Below are 16,464 nucleotides of genomic sequence, written 5' to 3' on the forward strand. Positions count from 1 at the left end.
AACTCTGTGGGGAAACAGTGCCAAGGAAAAAACTCAGTTGTAGCTTTTTCTATAAACAGAACCCATCAAGCGCTTCAGTGAATAAGCAGAGACAACTCAATCACAGAGCTCCTTCCATAAACGAACCTAGACTGCAATGCTTTTCACTCTCTATGTGGGTGTATGTATAAATAAATGTGACGTTAAAGAATGAGTACAGAGGCAGAAAAATGAATTAGCTTTTTAGAAATAAAAAAACCCCATGAATAATGGAAGTGCAACTTCTGGTGTTTGAGATTTTTGTTTTTGTTTTATAAAAAATGCAGATTACTGCAACTGAAACATCACCTGCAATTTAAAAATCTCCAATATGAGTAACTCCAACCCTTCTCACTCATACTGTTTCAGCTACCAATTCACTGATAAGCTGCTAATACACTTTGATTATTTGTAAAGAACAATCTTGATCAAATTTAAGAAATCCAACTCTCCACTGTAAACATGAGAAGATAATTTACTAAAGCTTGAAACAATAAGGAACTTTGCATGTTTTTTAAAATTACCTAGAACAAGCAACAACCACCTTTCTTAAATAAAGAACCGCAGTACACTAACCTTTCATTCAGCCCAGTCATTACCATGTATAGTTGTAACATACAATGTGTGCGGTAGTATACGGTTTTCTCATATAAAGCAAGAATTACAGGGCTCTTGAGAAATTCACAAGTGGTGTACTCAGTTATTAAAATGTCTTTATTGTACCTTTATCTCAAGGTACCACTTCATGCATGTAGTTAGTGCGTCTAACCAAAGTGCAAGGCGACTGCATAATTACGTTTATACATCTGTATAATTTTAATGAAACACTTGAACTGTGTTTAATCTCTGTTTGACCAAGACAATTTATATATACACATTAGGCTGCTCCATTTCACTTTTCTGGTTTCATCACACTATTAGTACACACTGTATACTTACATCAACAAAAAAGAAACACTGTCTCTTTAGAAAACATACAGTAAAAGCAACAAATAACCAGTTCTGTGCATGATACAGTAATCCTTCCCTAAAATAATAATTTAACAGTAAACTATAGTATTGTTCTCAAAGATTTTATTCAAATTTTCACTGTGTCAACTCAGATGATCAGCTGCATTAGCAGGTACTGTCAGCTCAAGTGGAAGCATTCTGTACAAACTGGACACACATTTTCTGACAAAAGGCCTCCAGTCAGCACGTCAGCTTTGGTTGTTACCAGCCTTGAGGGAGATAAGACACGGGTATAGAAAGTCCAGGCACTGTAACTATTGCCAGTTCTTTTGAGTCATCCACTCTTTCAGCTATTTGGCTGCCATAGCGGTCTAGAAGTTTCTAAAATTAACTTTCTTCCTACTGCTAATTGTCAAAGACCCATAGGCAGCCCTCCTGGTACAAGTCTGTTATGATCAGACAGCTAACATATCAGATGATACATTAATTAAAGAAATCCTACCTTAGCGCATCAGCTCCGTAACTGTTTACAATACTCATTGGATCAGGATAATTCTTCTTCCTTTTGCTCATTTTTTGACCATCACTAGAAAAATATCAGAATGTAAGTGTAAATTCCCAGAGTTCTTGTAATACATGGAAAAAAAACCCCAAGGCCCTTCAAATCCAGCTTAATTTTTCCAACCTTCTATGTTCTTGGTAGCACAGACATAATTACATAGTAGCACATCATTTCAGTTTGACTGTTGAATCCATGAAAGCAACTAGGGGAAAAAAAAAAAAAAACCAACCCAAAAGGCTCCCAAGTTACAAATTCAAGCAGAAAAATCTGCCTTTCCCAGAAAAACTGAGGGAAGATGCACTTGTTTTGAATCAATTCCTCTAGCTCACTGGCAAAGCTAGATTTGAAAATAAAGGGAAACAAATGTAACTTATTTAAAATTACACGTAAAGCTACAGTTACAATCTCCTTTACACTGCATAGCAGGTATCACTTATTTCCTGTTCTAACTTGTTACTCATTTCCTCTCTCTCTAGGAAGGACTCAATCTGCCAGAAAGAACCGAGTGCAACAGATAGCTGGGATATATAAACCTCACACTCTCAGGTGCCTCTTACCTCCCGCAACACTGATATCTCCCTGCCAAGTCTTAACAGCTCCAACGTCCCTTTCAGATTTAATTTACAATTTGCAGGGACTTATCTGAAATACTCTGACTAAAAATCTGTTCAGGAAAGAACTGACTGACATACCAACCTGGCAAGAACGAGGCCATTCACAATTACATTCTTGAAAGGAGGCCTTCCGAAAAGAGCAGTGGACAGCACCAACAAAGTGTAGAACCTGAAAGAGACAACGTAAACGTGACTTTCTAAATACACCAAGGAGAAGTCTGCATGTCCTTCATTACAACAGAAGTTTTGCATTATGTTGTTTTACTCTAGCAAATTTTAAGTATGTGGAACATTTATGTGGCAAAGACTCAGAAGAGGAGCTTATTGTAAGTAGACCTTTTTCCTCTCTGTAACATAGCATGCTGTTTGCTCAGCTGTGATCTGCTAGTCCAAGAAGATTGAAAAATTGTCAGAGTAAGCATCAGGAAGATCATGAAGAAGAAAATTGTAGCATTTTTCCCTTTAATACAGAAAAGGGAATTCTATTCCTGAACAAGCTCCCTGTTTGCTCACTGTAAACTTCTGAACACTCGATTAGTCAGGAACAAACATAGTAGGCACTACTGGTATGGGGTTTTTTTCTGTGTATGTGTTCTTCAACCTAGCAGACAACAGAACATTTACCACTGAGAGCATAAAAGCAAGTTAGCTAAAATGAGCAGAACCTCCTTCCAAACAAAACTTAGCTGGTTAAATGAGCCATCACTAGAAAATACGGGCACGACGGGGTTCCCTCCTGCCTCTGTTTACAATAACACTATGAACTATCTAGGACACTTAAGAAATTAGTGTTGGAGCAAGGACAGCCACCTATTGTTCAATATGTCAATATATGATTATATCTGAGAAATTAAGTGGAGGTGCAAGATGATGTGATCATTTCATACTCGGGAGTCAAGACCTTCACCAAAGGAGGTATCTATGAGCTTCTGTAACTGCACTGCTGGTAATTATCTTTAAGAAAATAACTGGAGGGTGGGCCACACTTTTCCTGCTTAAAAGTGAGTATCACACTGACAATTGCTTAGCAACCTTAAAACAGCAGATGATTATACAAAAGCTAATTGATTTAGAATAAGGCATAGGAGATTATGTCTCAGAACTACGCATTTGCATGAAGATTTAGTGGAGAAATACTTTAGTTTAAAAAAAAAAAAAAAAAAGAAAAAAGGTCTGTCTGTATATTCCAAAGCAGTTTTTATCAAGAAGCTGCCTATAATTGCAAAAGCATTATTCTGACAGTTGAGTGTCCAAAGCTCTGCAACGCTGCTGTGTGCATTACTGCATTTATTAAGTGGCTTACATGACAGGTCTGATGCTCATCTCTCAGGTAGGCTTTTAACTCTCAAGATTACCTCAATTCACACTGCAGGACAAATTTCTCTTTATTAAATTGCATTGCAATTCCATGAATTTTAACCAACGCTCCTCCACCTGCACACAAACACATAGACTCAAAATCCTCGTTTTCACTTTTAACCTTCTTAAGAAAACCTCTACACACAAACATCTGAACGTTTACTCAGATGATCGACACCTCAAGCCTACATGACTGACAGTTCATTACCAACACAGCAGTCGTCCTTTAGTACTTAGTATGAAGGTGCCTCACTGACAAACTCCCATCACTTTCCACAAACTGGTCACAAATTCTCATATTAAGGCAGGTGCACTTGCAATTAAAAAGAACAAAGCAGAACCAACTAGAAGAGATTTCATTACTGTTTGTATTAGGAAAATCGTACTGACGGATCGTGGGCACTGAAAAAATACATCTGTGAACTTCTCACAAACAGTACGTTATTTGCATTGTCAAACCCAATGAGCCTCAGCAATCAGGTAGCTTAGTTGATGACAGTTACAAGACTGACTGAGATCCTGTGATCCACTGGTTTGCACACCATTCTGACATAACTAGTCTCATTCTTTCTCAGATTATCCTTTAAAAAAATTCACCTTGTTCACTCTGAATATTTTAGTGTCTCTCTGTACCTTATTTTTGAAATATGTTGTCCACAGACACATTTGTTTCTGACAACTTTGACTTATCTCTGCTGCTTCATCCTCCATTCACCAAATCTCAGTCTGCTTCTAGTTATGTCCTTGCAGACACATAGCTGCCAGCCAAAACAACAGTAAAAAGAGCCCTTAGAGACAGAAGTTCACTGCTTTGCTCTTCTTCCTTCCTCTTCCACTCCCCCAAAAGGGAGAAAACTTTCCCTATTTTCTTCTTTCTTGAGCAATTGCTGGTAAATTCATGCCAAAACCCGTCAGCTGTGAACTCCCTGGAGGCCACCACATTCTGACCATGACTACAAATCTTGTTGCACCTTCTTACACACAGAGATAGAGCCTTTCCTACCAACCTGTCCAGACTGCCAGTCTTGCAACCCAACTACTGTAAGATTTTTTTTCCTCTGGCCTTAACAAATATAATTCAGCTCTTTCTCATATCCATGCAGAAAGTAATCAAAAAGATCACTCTCTTAGCTCATCACCTTGGTCACTTTAATTTTCCCCTTGTCTCCCTTGACTTTCTCCCCTTCTCTGTCAAGTCAAACAGAAGCCCCCGAGCCCTCACCTTCTGAGCCTTTCACCGTCTACCAATCCCCAGTTGCAGCCTCTGACCTGACACAAAACCAATCTCCCTTCTGAATCTTAACACTTTATACAGAATGCTTCAAATCAAAATCACATACTATGCTCTTAGCACTTCAGAACTCACCAGCTTGTTCACTTAGGCCTATTATGATATAGCGCTATCATACTGGCAGAAAGATCTATGTGTCTTCTCTTCAAAATATCCTCATTTTTTCTAAGACTTAGGAAGAGGTAACTAAAAGCCTAGGAGTTTTAGAATGAGAACCCTTCTGAAGAACAGCCTGAGACAGCTTTATCTTTTACCAAAAAACCCACCTCGCATCTTAATTCCTTCTTTCACAAAAGTGCTCTTCTGCAAATCACAGAACACTAGCTGTTATCAAAGCACCAGCTCATTAACAGACACAAGCATGATGGGAAAGGTAGAAGCATCACGTATTGAGTCAAGAGCTTTGATACTGCACCCACGAACAGATGAGTGAGGGTATGGTGAAGCCTTACAGTAACTCATGCTGATGTTAAAACCCAAAAGCAATCTACTCCAGATTGTAATGTGAAAGTCTCCATTTGCACATTGCTCACAGTACGCAAGTGTGCAAGCTCAAACCGAAGCACAGCGGGTGTACGTCTACGACCACGGAGTCACCGCCGGCATCAGCTTGGACTGCTCTTGCTACTTTTCCCGGACCAATCTTCAGTTGAATTAGTGATGTGGTTAGGTTCAGCCTACTAAGTAAAGGGAAAGAAGTCGCTTTCAGCAGCAACTTGCAGATTGGTCCACATCAACGAACTGAAATACACAGGTTACATTTACTGTTTAAAAAAAGAAAGTAACTTTATACTGGAAACACAATAGTTTAGCAGATCTGGATGTTGCGCAGCACTCAAGTTTAGATTAATATAAGAAAGCCAACTTGTGTAAAAATTACAAATGCATTCTTTAATGGCACTAGAGAGCTTCATTGGAGGCATGAGATCAGACTTATCTTTTCATCTGTCATATCTCCCACACATGCTTCAAAGGACAGTACTAAAAGAAACGCTGCATTAAGTGTGTGACACATACTAATCCACTGTGACATCCCAGTATCAAATAGCTAAACGCTGAAATCTAAAATTTATCATTCCTCCTGTATTTTTACTGGAATTGTTACTACCAGGAATAGATTTTGTATCCACATAAAAATCCCAAACCATTTTTAATTTTAAATTGATGTTTTACAATTCAATAGCTCCCTTGCACAGTGTAAGAATGATTACACTGTAGAGTTTTTTTAGTTTGTTTTCATTTGTTGACATCTAAATTACAATCAATGCCCTTTTATCTTTATAAAATGTAACAGGGAGAAAAGCAGTTCCTGACCATGCCTTTTGCATGCAGTTTATGTGTCTTTATTATGTATTCTTTTATTTGTCTCTTTTCTTAAAAACAAAAAAAACAGCAAAACACATCACACAAAACCTTCTAATTTTTTTCCAGATAGAAAAAGAAAAAGCAAACCTAAGTTTTTAATTCTCCTTTCATGGGCATAATGAACAATGTTGCAGAAAGACTAATACGTGGATCACTAGTATTACAACTTTTCAAGCTATTGTTCTCCGTTCCCTACAATTCTAATATTGTACTAGCCTCCCCCAGTCCCCAAAGCAGAACTGCTGCAGAGTAAGCAGTTTTTCTCCCAGATAAACAGAACCTATCACTTTTCTTCAAGGTGAAATAGGTGTTATATAAAATATAATACAGTATATAACATTCCATTTTATATTTATATTTAGCATTTGTCAAATTAACAGCACTGTATCCACCTGTTATACGTAACAGTAAAGAAAAAGTAAATGAAGAAAAATAGGGTTCACTGTATATACTGGACCCAACACTGCTTGAAGAGCAGCAAGCACAAAATAATGACCTGCAAATGAGATCAGCACATCCCTCAACTGCTGGGTTTCACGCTACTTAACAGAACTTAGTTGAATGCTAACACTGAAAAGCACCATGACTAATAAGCTGTGATATACAACTGTGGAGAGCACAAAATTAAAGATCAACACAAACAGATGGCCTAACAGAGACTACTTCGGAGGGGGGAAAAAAAAAGATAAAAAAGATAAAATCACTATACACTTAGGAGGTCAGACTCAGATAGGAATCAGTATTTTATCACTCTTAAAAAAAAAAAGTATTTAATATGCCATGAGAAGTCAATTGTTTTACTGAGACTTAAGTGGTCCCTCCCTAACTGGCAAACTTGCAAACGTAACTTCTGTTTCAAGGACCTAGACAATTTTTTGCATCACAAGTAAGGGGTTGCAAAGTGAAGACACCTTTCATTACATTCATAAAACTTATTTTTATTTAGCATTGTGCCTCAAATGTTTCCTTGCTCAAGCCCCCTGGGCTTTGAGAGTATCTATAAACCTTGCTCACACAAAAGCCCACATCCTACTGCTTGCTTTGGATGGGTTGGTTGGTTTGTTGGGGGAGTAGAGGAGCGGGCAAAGGAGGTGCCAACTATGCTCCAGAGGAATTGAGTTTATGTAACACTAATAACTCAAGTTACTGGATGGAAGAGTTCTATACTTGTACATAGTCAAATGTACTAATCTAGAAAAGAGAGAAATTCATCTTAAAAATCTGTCAGTTTTCACAGCCAACCTCAAACTTCAAATATAGAATAAACATTTAAAAATGCAAAACAAAAACTACATGTATGCATGTATGAGAACACTACCCAGAGAAAATATGAGATTAGAGAACAACTCTCATCAGTGATGGAAAAGCATTTATCCAGAGAGGAATCAAATAAGCAGATGACATTTACAGTTAGAAAAGTTGATTTTTGTAAATGATAAGATCTTAATAACGTAAGGTTTGACTTAAATTTGGATTTTTCCCAACTCTCAAACTGCAAATTCAAATTTCATGTAGGGGCCAAAAATTACTAGCCTATACATCAGCTTGAAATCCTCAAAACACTGACTTCCATTTCAACTGACTCAATTACTGTTCTGTTTTTAGTACATAAGTTCTATGAAAATTCAGCTGCTGAATTTTTGTCACCAAGCTTTAGAATACCTTTCCTTTTACTGAAGAAAAAAAAAGAAAAAGAAATCATACACTTATCTATACAACGTTAAAGGATCATGCAGATTTAATAGTGTTAGACACAGGGCAGTAATATCATATAATAACGTGGCAGAAAATTACCATCCTCGGGTTTGGTCAATGCCTTCAGCAATGAAGTCAGCAGGGAAAGCATCTTCAAGTTCTTTTTTGTTTTCAAATGGATAATGGACTTGTGCATAAGGCATGCTTCCACTCTCAAACCAGCAATCAAAAACTTCAGTGACCCGGTGTAGTAAGCCCTTACCGCAGCGTGAAGGGATAGTTAGGTGATCAATACTATGGGAAAGAAAAAAGATAGACAACTTCCAATGAAAAAAACAAGAATTAGCAAAAAAAAAAAATAAAGTTATATTTGCACATTAGGTATGACAGGAGTTTTGGTTTTAATTTTAATGATTCTTCAGCATTTCCTTTGACAATTTTTATAATTATAAGCAATTATAGAGATTTCTTTGTATTAACACTCTCCAAGATAGAAGAAAGGAAAATTTAGACATGTTAATCACAAGTCCTCTTACTACTACTCTATTTTTTCCCTAAATCTGTTACCCAGGATTTGGGCAAAGAAACCCAGTATTTTTTATGTCTGCTCAACTATTTTTAATAACTAGTTAACAGCCTCTGTGACCAACCTTTCTCGATGGAGATCGGTGACTTTCACTCCAGACAGCTCTTCCAATTCTGCCATTGAACCAATACAAACCACCTGTAAGAGACACTCAAGAAATTTAGTCAGTTACTTGCACACAGCAGCAAGTTCTTTTAACATTAGGCAGGAGACTTGTAGGTCAGTATCTTCTGAAGTAGCTGATATAGCTGAAAAGCCAACAAAAATTTTGTACAAGTTCCCCTTCTTTAACCTAACAAAGCAGCAAATGATGTTAGAGACCACTGCCCTGATTTAATACAATTCATGTCAGAATAATTGGAGACTTTGAAGAACAAGCATGTTGTGAGATATCAAAAGAGGTGGGGTTATGTTGTTTGGGGTTTTTTCCCAAACAACGCACAACACAATCACCTCTGAAAATTCAAGGATCCTGACTTTTATACAGATGGGAGTTTCAGATCACAGGTTCCTCTTCAGAAGCTAAGGTAAGCAGCTACATTGCTTGTAATTGAGTATACATGTTCCATCCCAGGTATGCCGAACTGTTTGTCTTAATGGAATCTCACTTAAAGTGGAAAAAAAAAAAGTGTCACAGCTAACAAAGCGGTTGTTAAGAAAGGTACAGACTTTTCTTGGTTTTATTGCATCAACACACTAAGAAAAAAGCAAAAAATTTCAGCAACAGACTTGCATTGATGTCATGAAACACTGATGAAACAAATGATTCTGAAAAAGTGTATGTAGGAGAGAAGGAGAAAAGCAAAGCTTTAATCACGTTTTAGGCAAGTTTAACCCTCTGAGAGCCCTGTGGCCCCCTCTCATCTGGCAGGATTCATGAGCCACAAGCTGCAGTACAGGTCTGCATTTTGGAGATTCAGTCCCACATGCTTTCAGTCTAATTTAGAATTGCCATGGGGAAGAAAAAAAAAAAAAAAGGAATTTGACAGATCTGACAGGGAAGGAGTCAAATGTACCAACATAAGCTGTAAGTAGGCTAGGCATTTTTCACATAAGGTAACTTTCTAACTGGCTCTAAGGATACAATAATTCAGATGCTCAATTCCTATAGCTAGTCTTAAATATATGCATATGTATACATACAGAAATTGTGACTAACCAAAAGGTTTTGGTGTATTTAATTAAAAAAAAAACTGTCATGAATTATAGAGAAGATAGAAACTGAGTCTGATTTGGTTTTTAAGCCATGATTTTCCTAGTCTGATTCAACTGATCTGCATTACTAATCACAATCTTTTCTTGTTAATGTACTTTTGAAAAGTAATTTTTTTATTACTTAAATATTTGTCTTATTTTTTTTCTATAGGAAGTAAAGTATTACACTGATTACGATAGTCCAGTGCAACAGTCTGCAGTTTGCATAGCAAGCCATGCCAGAGGATTGATCCCAATTAAAAACATAGTTTGTTGATAAAGGTGTATTTAACCCAGATCTGTTCTTCATTCACCGTGTGGCCCCATAAGCAATCGTACAAGCTCAAGTGAGCCAGATGCAGGTGCTTAGTTCAGCATTACTGGCAGAAGAAAAAGATTTTAACAGCAGCATGGGTAAAAAATACCCTTGCATACACAGATTACTTCATCTTTGCTGACCTTAATATTTGAACATACTTTCACACTATGCTCTGGGTTAAAAATTGTTGCTTTTTGAACCAAGCATTTCAATACTCAAGTAAGATTCTGAATATTGGAAGCTTCTGCAGAATTGCACCCAGCAAAACATAATTCATAGAAGAAATAACCCCCACAGTCCACATGAAAAATCCAACCACCACCAGAGGAACGCAGGTATCAGCACACTGAATAAGATTGCCTCTGTCCAAGTCAGAAGGGTGGAGCTACTCTGTCCCAAGGGTAACTTATTAGACACTTGAAGGCAAGAGAACAATACAGCAAATAGACACTAATCAAATCCCATCCCTCATTAGGCCGCACCCACTCGTTTCTGCAAGGAACAAACTGGTTTATTCTCTCAAATCAAAGCTATGGCTTAAAATACATTTCTTCAGCAGCAATGTCTACTTTAGTAGCCTAACCCTTTCCCTACCAGTCACTTTTTCCTCCTCCATTTTATTTTTCAACCACATCAAGTACAAAACCAGCTATATCAACATTTAATAGCAGAGAGCAAAGACTGAAATATATAGGCTGGGACTGGGGGCAGTTCAACCCTGTTTCAGCATCACTGAGATCTAGTGTGAAATCAGAGGTCAAGCTTAAATACTTCTAACAAAATGAACATTAGCATTATATCTAGCATTATCCATGTAAATAGGAAGAATAAAGCCATCCAGCAGCATTCATGGACCTCTGTGTTCCTGTTGTGCTGTCCCTATTAAGTAAAAATGTTTGCTTTTCTTGGCCTGTCACTTCAGCTCTGTTAAGTACCTACAGCCAAAGAACGAGGGGTGTTTATGGACAGAAAGAAGTCCATGCAGTGTATCCGTCTATCAGCAACACATTCTGGGATCTTTAAAAAGCATCTTCTGAATAGTAATTTGTAAAAGAAATGACTGGTAAGGTCGGCTGGAAGTGGCATTCTTAATGCAGCCTCAAAGCAGACTGGCAACAAAATAAAGAAGGTCCCTCACAATTCAGGGGAGCACAGCCAGAGTCCTCTCCTTCCAGATCTGTTACACAAGACTGGGTGCAACAAAACCAGGGGAGGGTTACTGTTTACATGAGTGACAAGCAATGAAACAATCAGAGAATTTCCATAACACCACTGAATATTTAATACTATAATTTGTATGCAAGTCCTATAAAATTAACTTATGTCGGCTTTGTCAACTTGGGTGCTATATTAAAGAGTTTTATTATCTAATCCAAATGAGATGTGTTCCTCCACTGAGGAAATCATTGAGATTTGAGAGCTTAAAATGATAAACTGTCTGCAAAAATGTGGTAATAAACACAAGCTTCAAAATTTAACTTCCATTATGTGTCTCTACCTGATAATTATGCTAAAATAAAACTAAAATAAAACTGTAGGAAACTAGATATTGATTTGTAATAAAATTCACTTTAATACCAATTAATTCACCTTATTGTATATTAAATAAGGAACTGTTATTACTTCTCCAGGATTTAATATGCACAGCATAATTGCATGCGACAAAGTGTTCCTTTGAGAAGACGACATGAAGAGGAGGCTCTGCAATCTCACATGGCACTAGGCTGCAACAGAACTGAAGTCAGGAAATTTTGAGGAATATTATTTCTATATGAGAGCAGATGTCACTTAGGCCTTAAGTTCCACATCAGTTCCAACGGTATTTAGTTTTTAAGCTATATCCCACATGCATAAGAGAGTGAATATTAAAAGAACCCTAACTTGAAATTTAACATAGTCCAGAAGCCATACTCGACTACTGAAGCATGACATTCAGGCTCTGGAGTAAACAGAGATTTATAACACCTACGCATAAAAATAATAGATCTGTTGGTATTTCTGTCATTATTTAGAACACCAAACCCTGAGGAATATTTGCATCTAATTTCAAAGGAAAGGTCAATCTTCCTAGCTAGACACCATATTGTTATTGAAAACAAACAAATCAAACCTAAAAAAAAGCAAAAATCCGTACACACAGGAATACAGACATTGGGAGACTGGACAGAAAATGAAATATTATTAGAGGCAAGGCATGGGAGTAATGTAACCTTTACACAATCTTTTTCAGCTGCAGAATGAAGTCTTGAAATATGTTAGCAAAAAACTGAAAGCCTTTTCTCCTATCTAAAAAAACCTGTTATATCAAACAAGGGACCTAAAGTTTAGTTTGAAGACTGACAGTTTACACCTAAAATTTTTGAATGTTAAATTAAATGTTAAAAATTAACTATTATATGGGAGACAGAAACACTTGGTTTGTCAGTAATTTACAAACATGCTCATAGCATAAATAGAATTCAAATGCCAACTCTTTCTTAGATACTTCAATTGTTACTGCAAGAAGTAAATCCCTCCCCCAGTATCTCCCTGCCTATCAGTAAGATTTCCAACAAAGAGAAAATAAAATGTGCTTTATAGTGCACAGCTAAGCAATAGTGCAGTTTAAGACAACAAAATACTTTTCTGGCATATGTTTTCCTATTTGAGGTCTTCCATGTCTGAAACAAAAATTAAAACCTTTTCAAATGAAGGGAGATAAAAGCAAAGACTTGGGATGCTGCCATCAGTATTTACCTTCCATGGACACCCTGACACTGATTAGCATTCCCTATTTCCAGCATGAGGAAGGACTTATCGTCCATGTCTAATAGAACTAATTCACACAGAAAAAAAGTCTTCAAAAACAGTTGTAAGACTTGGCAACTTGGTGTTTTGATGCTTAGAAACCAGTAGTCATCAAAACTGTGTTCAGAATTCAGTTGTGTGGTTAGGTGCAAGTATGTACTTCATGCTACCAACTGCAGGGTACCTTAAATTTCAAAAAAACAATTTCTAGCATTCCCATTATACACTTTCATCATTCCACTAGATTCACATTTTTACAGTCTATTACATTGACATTTTTAGCACTACAAATATGTATTTTCACTGTTCTGCTATGATGGACTTGCTTTTACGCCTTCAGCAATTCATTTGGCTTGAAGTAACCAAGCATCAGAATTTCAAAAACAGACTGAAAGGACCAAGTAAAAAAAAATCTCTTCCTCACCATTTTCCCACTGCATTTGTTATTTCCATTAGGTTTACCATCACTGCAAGTTATTCCAGGAAAGATAAGATTAATTCCAATTAAGAAACAAGAAAAACTACTTGCAGTTTTCAAGCAAAAGCAAGGAAAACGTGTATGAGCACACAAATGCATGCATACATATGCATATGTCTATCGCCTATTATAGATATACTGTTAAGACGTATTAATAGAACTTAAGAGTGCAGCAACCAAAGATATAAATCTATCAAAATAAGCAAACAACATATATAGATAGGCTTTTCTGTCAACTGGAAACCTTTGTTTTCTTACTCACCTCTTCAAAATCGTCACTGACCCACAAAGGGATGGGTGTTCCCCAGTACCGGTTTCTAGATATAGCCCAATCTCGTGCATCTTTAAGCCAGTTCCCAAAACGCTTCTCCCTAACAAAATCTGGAACCCTGTTCCAAAAGTAAGAAAAGTATTCTTTTATCACTACATGTCACTTAAAACAAAGCTAGTAAGAATGGTTAGATTTCATTTCATCCACAAAACAAGTCAATTCCAGCACATTGCATGAATTGGAGCACATTCATATTACGGCACTGGCTATTACAAGACCTATAGACTTGCTGCCAAAGATGTAATGTTTCTTCTGCCTTTCTTTGATCTTCAGGTAAGCTACAGAAGTAAAAAATACCATGTTTATTTTACTCTAAAATAACTCAGTAAAGAATATGTGCCACATACTGTAGGTTCATTAAGAATAAAGTTATGTCCAAAAATCCTCAGGATAGTCCAGCATTAGAGGATTATGGCTCAGGGTGGATAACAATACTACTGCTTTATTTTACATACAGAAAAAAAAAACCCCACAACAGTTACTGATTTTGGTGCTGAATGAAATTCCAAAGTTTCAGAAGCCTGGAGTAATAGCATTAAAAGGCACCTTGCATTATGCATGGGCATCGAGGTATCTCCACATTACCTCTGGGCTTGATTAAAAAAAAAAAAAAAAAAAAGAAATCTCAGGTTGATAAAGCCTACAAAAAAGCCTTTTCATGCTATTCATTATCTCCACTTTTAATTCTCTGATTAAAAAACAAAACGACCACCCCCACCAAACACAGAAACATATCAATACTTGCTAAAAACTCATTCTGAGCACTAATGGGCTCAGAGGGATATTAAAGACAAATTTTCATCATATGAAAGTGTCTTGGAGCTCAAAGGTTAACATCAGAATCTGATGCCTAGCAAGTTTCCTGGATATGCTAAGCGGCCTGATAGTTTGATTAGGAACCAATTGTTTTCTCTTATGATGTAAACAAATAATTAACAATTCATACAATGATTACATAGCAGATAAGGAAAAGCAATGGGTTTTGAGGTCAATAATATACCCCCTTCACGCCTAAAGGTGCATTTAAAAAGACCAACCTCAAATGAAACTCAAAAGAAGAATAACCATAAGACGATGTCATAGAGGCACAGAAGCTGTGAATGAACAGCTAACAATAATACAAGTAACTGTAGAATTGAGTTATTGAGCAAACCATGGCAAGTTTTTCTGGGTTCATTTTTCCAGTGTAATTAGAAGGTCCTTTCTCAAAGCATGAGCAAGATTTAGAGACAGAGAGTTTCTAAAGAAAGGAGCAGCCAAACTACAAAAACACATATGGGCTCTTCTACCTTTTCTTTTTCAAGCTCTTAGTCCTCTATCAGATTTTTTTTGAAGAAGAATGATTTTTAATCACAGATCAGCCCCAAGAATAACAAAAATGAAAGAATCCTTTACAGGAAAAATTAAAAGAATGGATTCACGTGACACACTAAGGTAGGATTTGGCCCAGCAGCAGAAGATTTATGAAATAAGTGTGAGCATCCCTCAAAAACCTACTGATGAAAAGTGAAAGCTACTGTCTCTTAAAAATTTTACCAGTGACTACGCAACGTGGAGATCTGAAGGCTTCCTGATGCCAATGTTGTCTCAGATGGATAAAAACTACTGTTAAAAGACTCACTCGATATCAGTCTGATGTTCCACAGCTTCACTAGTCATTTCTAGATCTACTTTGAGCTGCAAAGTTGTCTTCTGTAACATTTCTTAAACAAAAATGTAATATAAAAAAAAATTTAAACAAGCTTAGTGACTAATGTTTCACATGACATCCATATCCCTGCTTTGAAATTTAGAAGTGTATACAGGCTTTTGCAACTCGTTTTAGAGTGGGACTCATTACTATTAACTTTTTGTGGTGACCTTAAGAGACCCTCTTTTTAAACACAAGTGGAAACTGTATGAAGATCATTAGCATTTGCCTAACATTCCACTAATGTGGAAAACTTCTCTTTACATCACTCCTAAACTAGTTTCCATTTTTCAGAAGTTGTTAGACACTGATTAGCTGAAATTATTAGTCCCATTTAACATAGCTAGAGGCTGAAACAATCCCCCAATGACATTAAAATGCTAAGAGTTTCAACTCTGCCTCCTCAAAACATGCATGAAAAATTAATTTTATCCCCAAAGTGGACATTAACCACAAAAATGTATGTGGTGTGATATCTCTCTCTCTCTCTGAGCTATGAGAGCATATAATTTACCTCTTCTGGTAAAATTGTCTGACCCTGCTGCCAGTTTTTAGTGGAACATAAAACACAAACCACTTCATCTACTATGAACCACATCTGCAACAATGATTTGTGGCACTTTAGAGGTATAATACAGAAATAACACCGACATAGCCATCAAATAAAATAAAAAGAGGCTGTATCTCAAACACATTTTGAGCCCACCGCTCAAAGAAGCTGTTACTTAAAACAATTGGTTCTTGCCAGCACACAGACGCTGCCCATACACACTACCCAGATACTGAACAGCAGATACAGCCCCCAAGTGGGAACAAGCAAGAGGAGGTATCTGCAGCACAGAATAGCCTTGCCAGTCATGCCATTCTTCAAGGCTACAGCCTTTTATTTGGTCTCACTAGATTTAGCTACAGATATCTCAGTCTGACACTTCTGACTTACCTACATATCATAAGAAAAAAAAAATAAAGCAGAGGCACCTTCTATTTAAATATTTCACAAGGCTGAGAAGACAGAACAGAGTATTCTCAGCAATGTTACTAACACCTGATCATTATGTTACACCAACTCCAGGTTAAGGTTTCTATGGGGTTTTTTCCATTTCTTTTTTAATCCTCTTATCTTAGGTATTTTCTTGGTATACTTCTCTTGTTAAATTTTAATAAAGATAACATCCTGCCACAGGTATGTATTATTAGTTAAGGAAGCATTTTTTACTCTTCCAT

The 16,464-nt window shown here is 36.8% G+C and overlaps 1 protein-coding gene across 4 annotated transcripts in view; it reads right to left on the bottom strand.

Annotated features, from left to right (window-relative positions):
• IARS1 (isoleucyl-tRNA synthetase 1) overlaps positions 1 to 16,464 on the bottom strand; it is a 108,944-nt gene that overhangs the window by 40,816 nt on the left and 51,664 nt on the right. For all 4 annotated transcript variants that reach the window (XM_075762777.1, XM_075762779.1, XM_075762778.1 and 1 more), the window contains 5 exons: positions 13,482 to 13,608; positions 8,506 to 8,579; positions 7,955 to 8,149; positions 2,228 to 2,314; positions 1,472 to 1,555 (listed from right to left, as the gene is read on the bottom strand). In XM_075762777.1, the coding sequence (XP_075618892.1) occupies positions 1,472 to 1,555; positions 2,228 to 2,314; positions 7,955 to 8,149; positions 8,506 to 8,579; positions 13,482 to 13,608 (567 nt within the window). The remainder of the gene's footprint in view (positions 1 to 1,471; positions 1,556 to 2,227; positions 2,315 to 7,954; positions 8,150 to 8,505; positions 8,580 to 13,481; positions 13,609 to 16,464) is intronic.

Source organism: Balearica regulorum, chromosome 10, assembly GCF_011004875.1.
Source record: "Balearica regulorum gibbericeps isolate bBalReg1 chromosome 10, bBalReg1.pri, whole genome shotgun sequence".
NCBI classification, from domain to species: Eukaryota; Metazoa; Chordata; class Aves; order Gruiformes; family Gruidae; genus Balearica; species Balearica regulorum.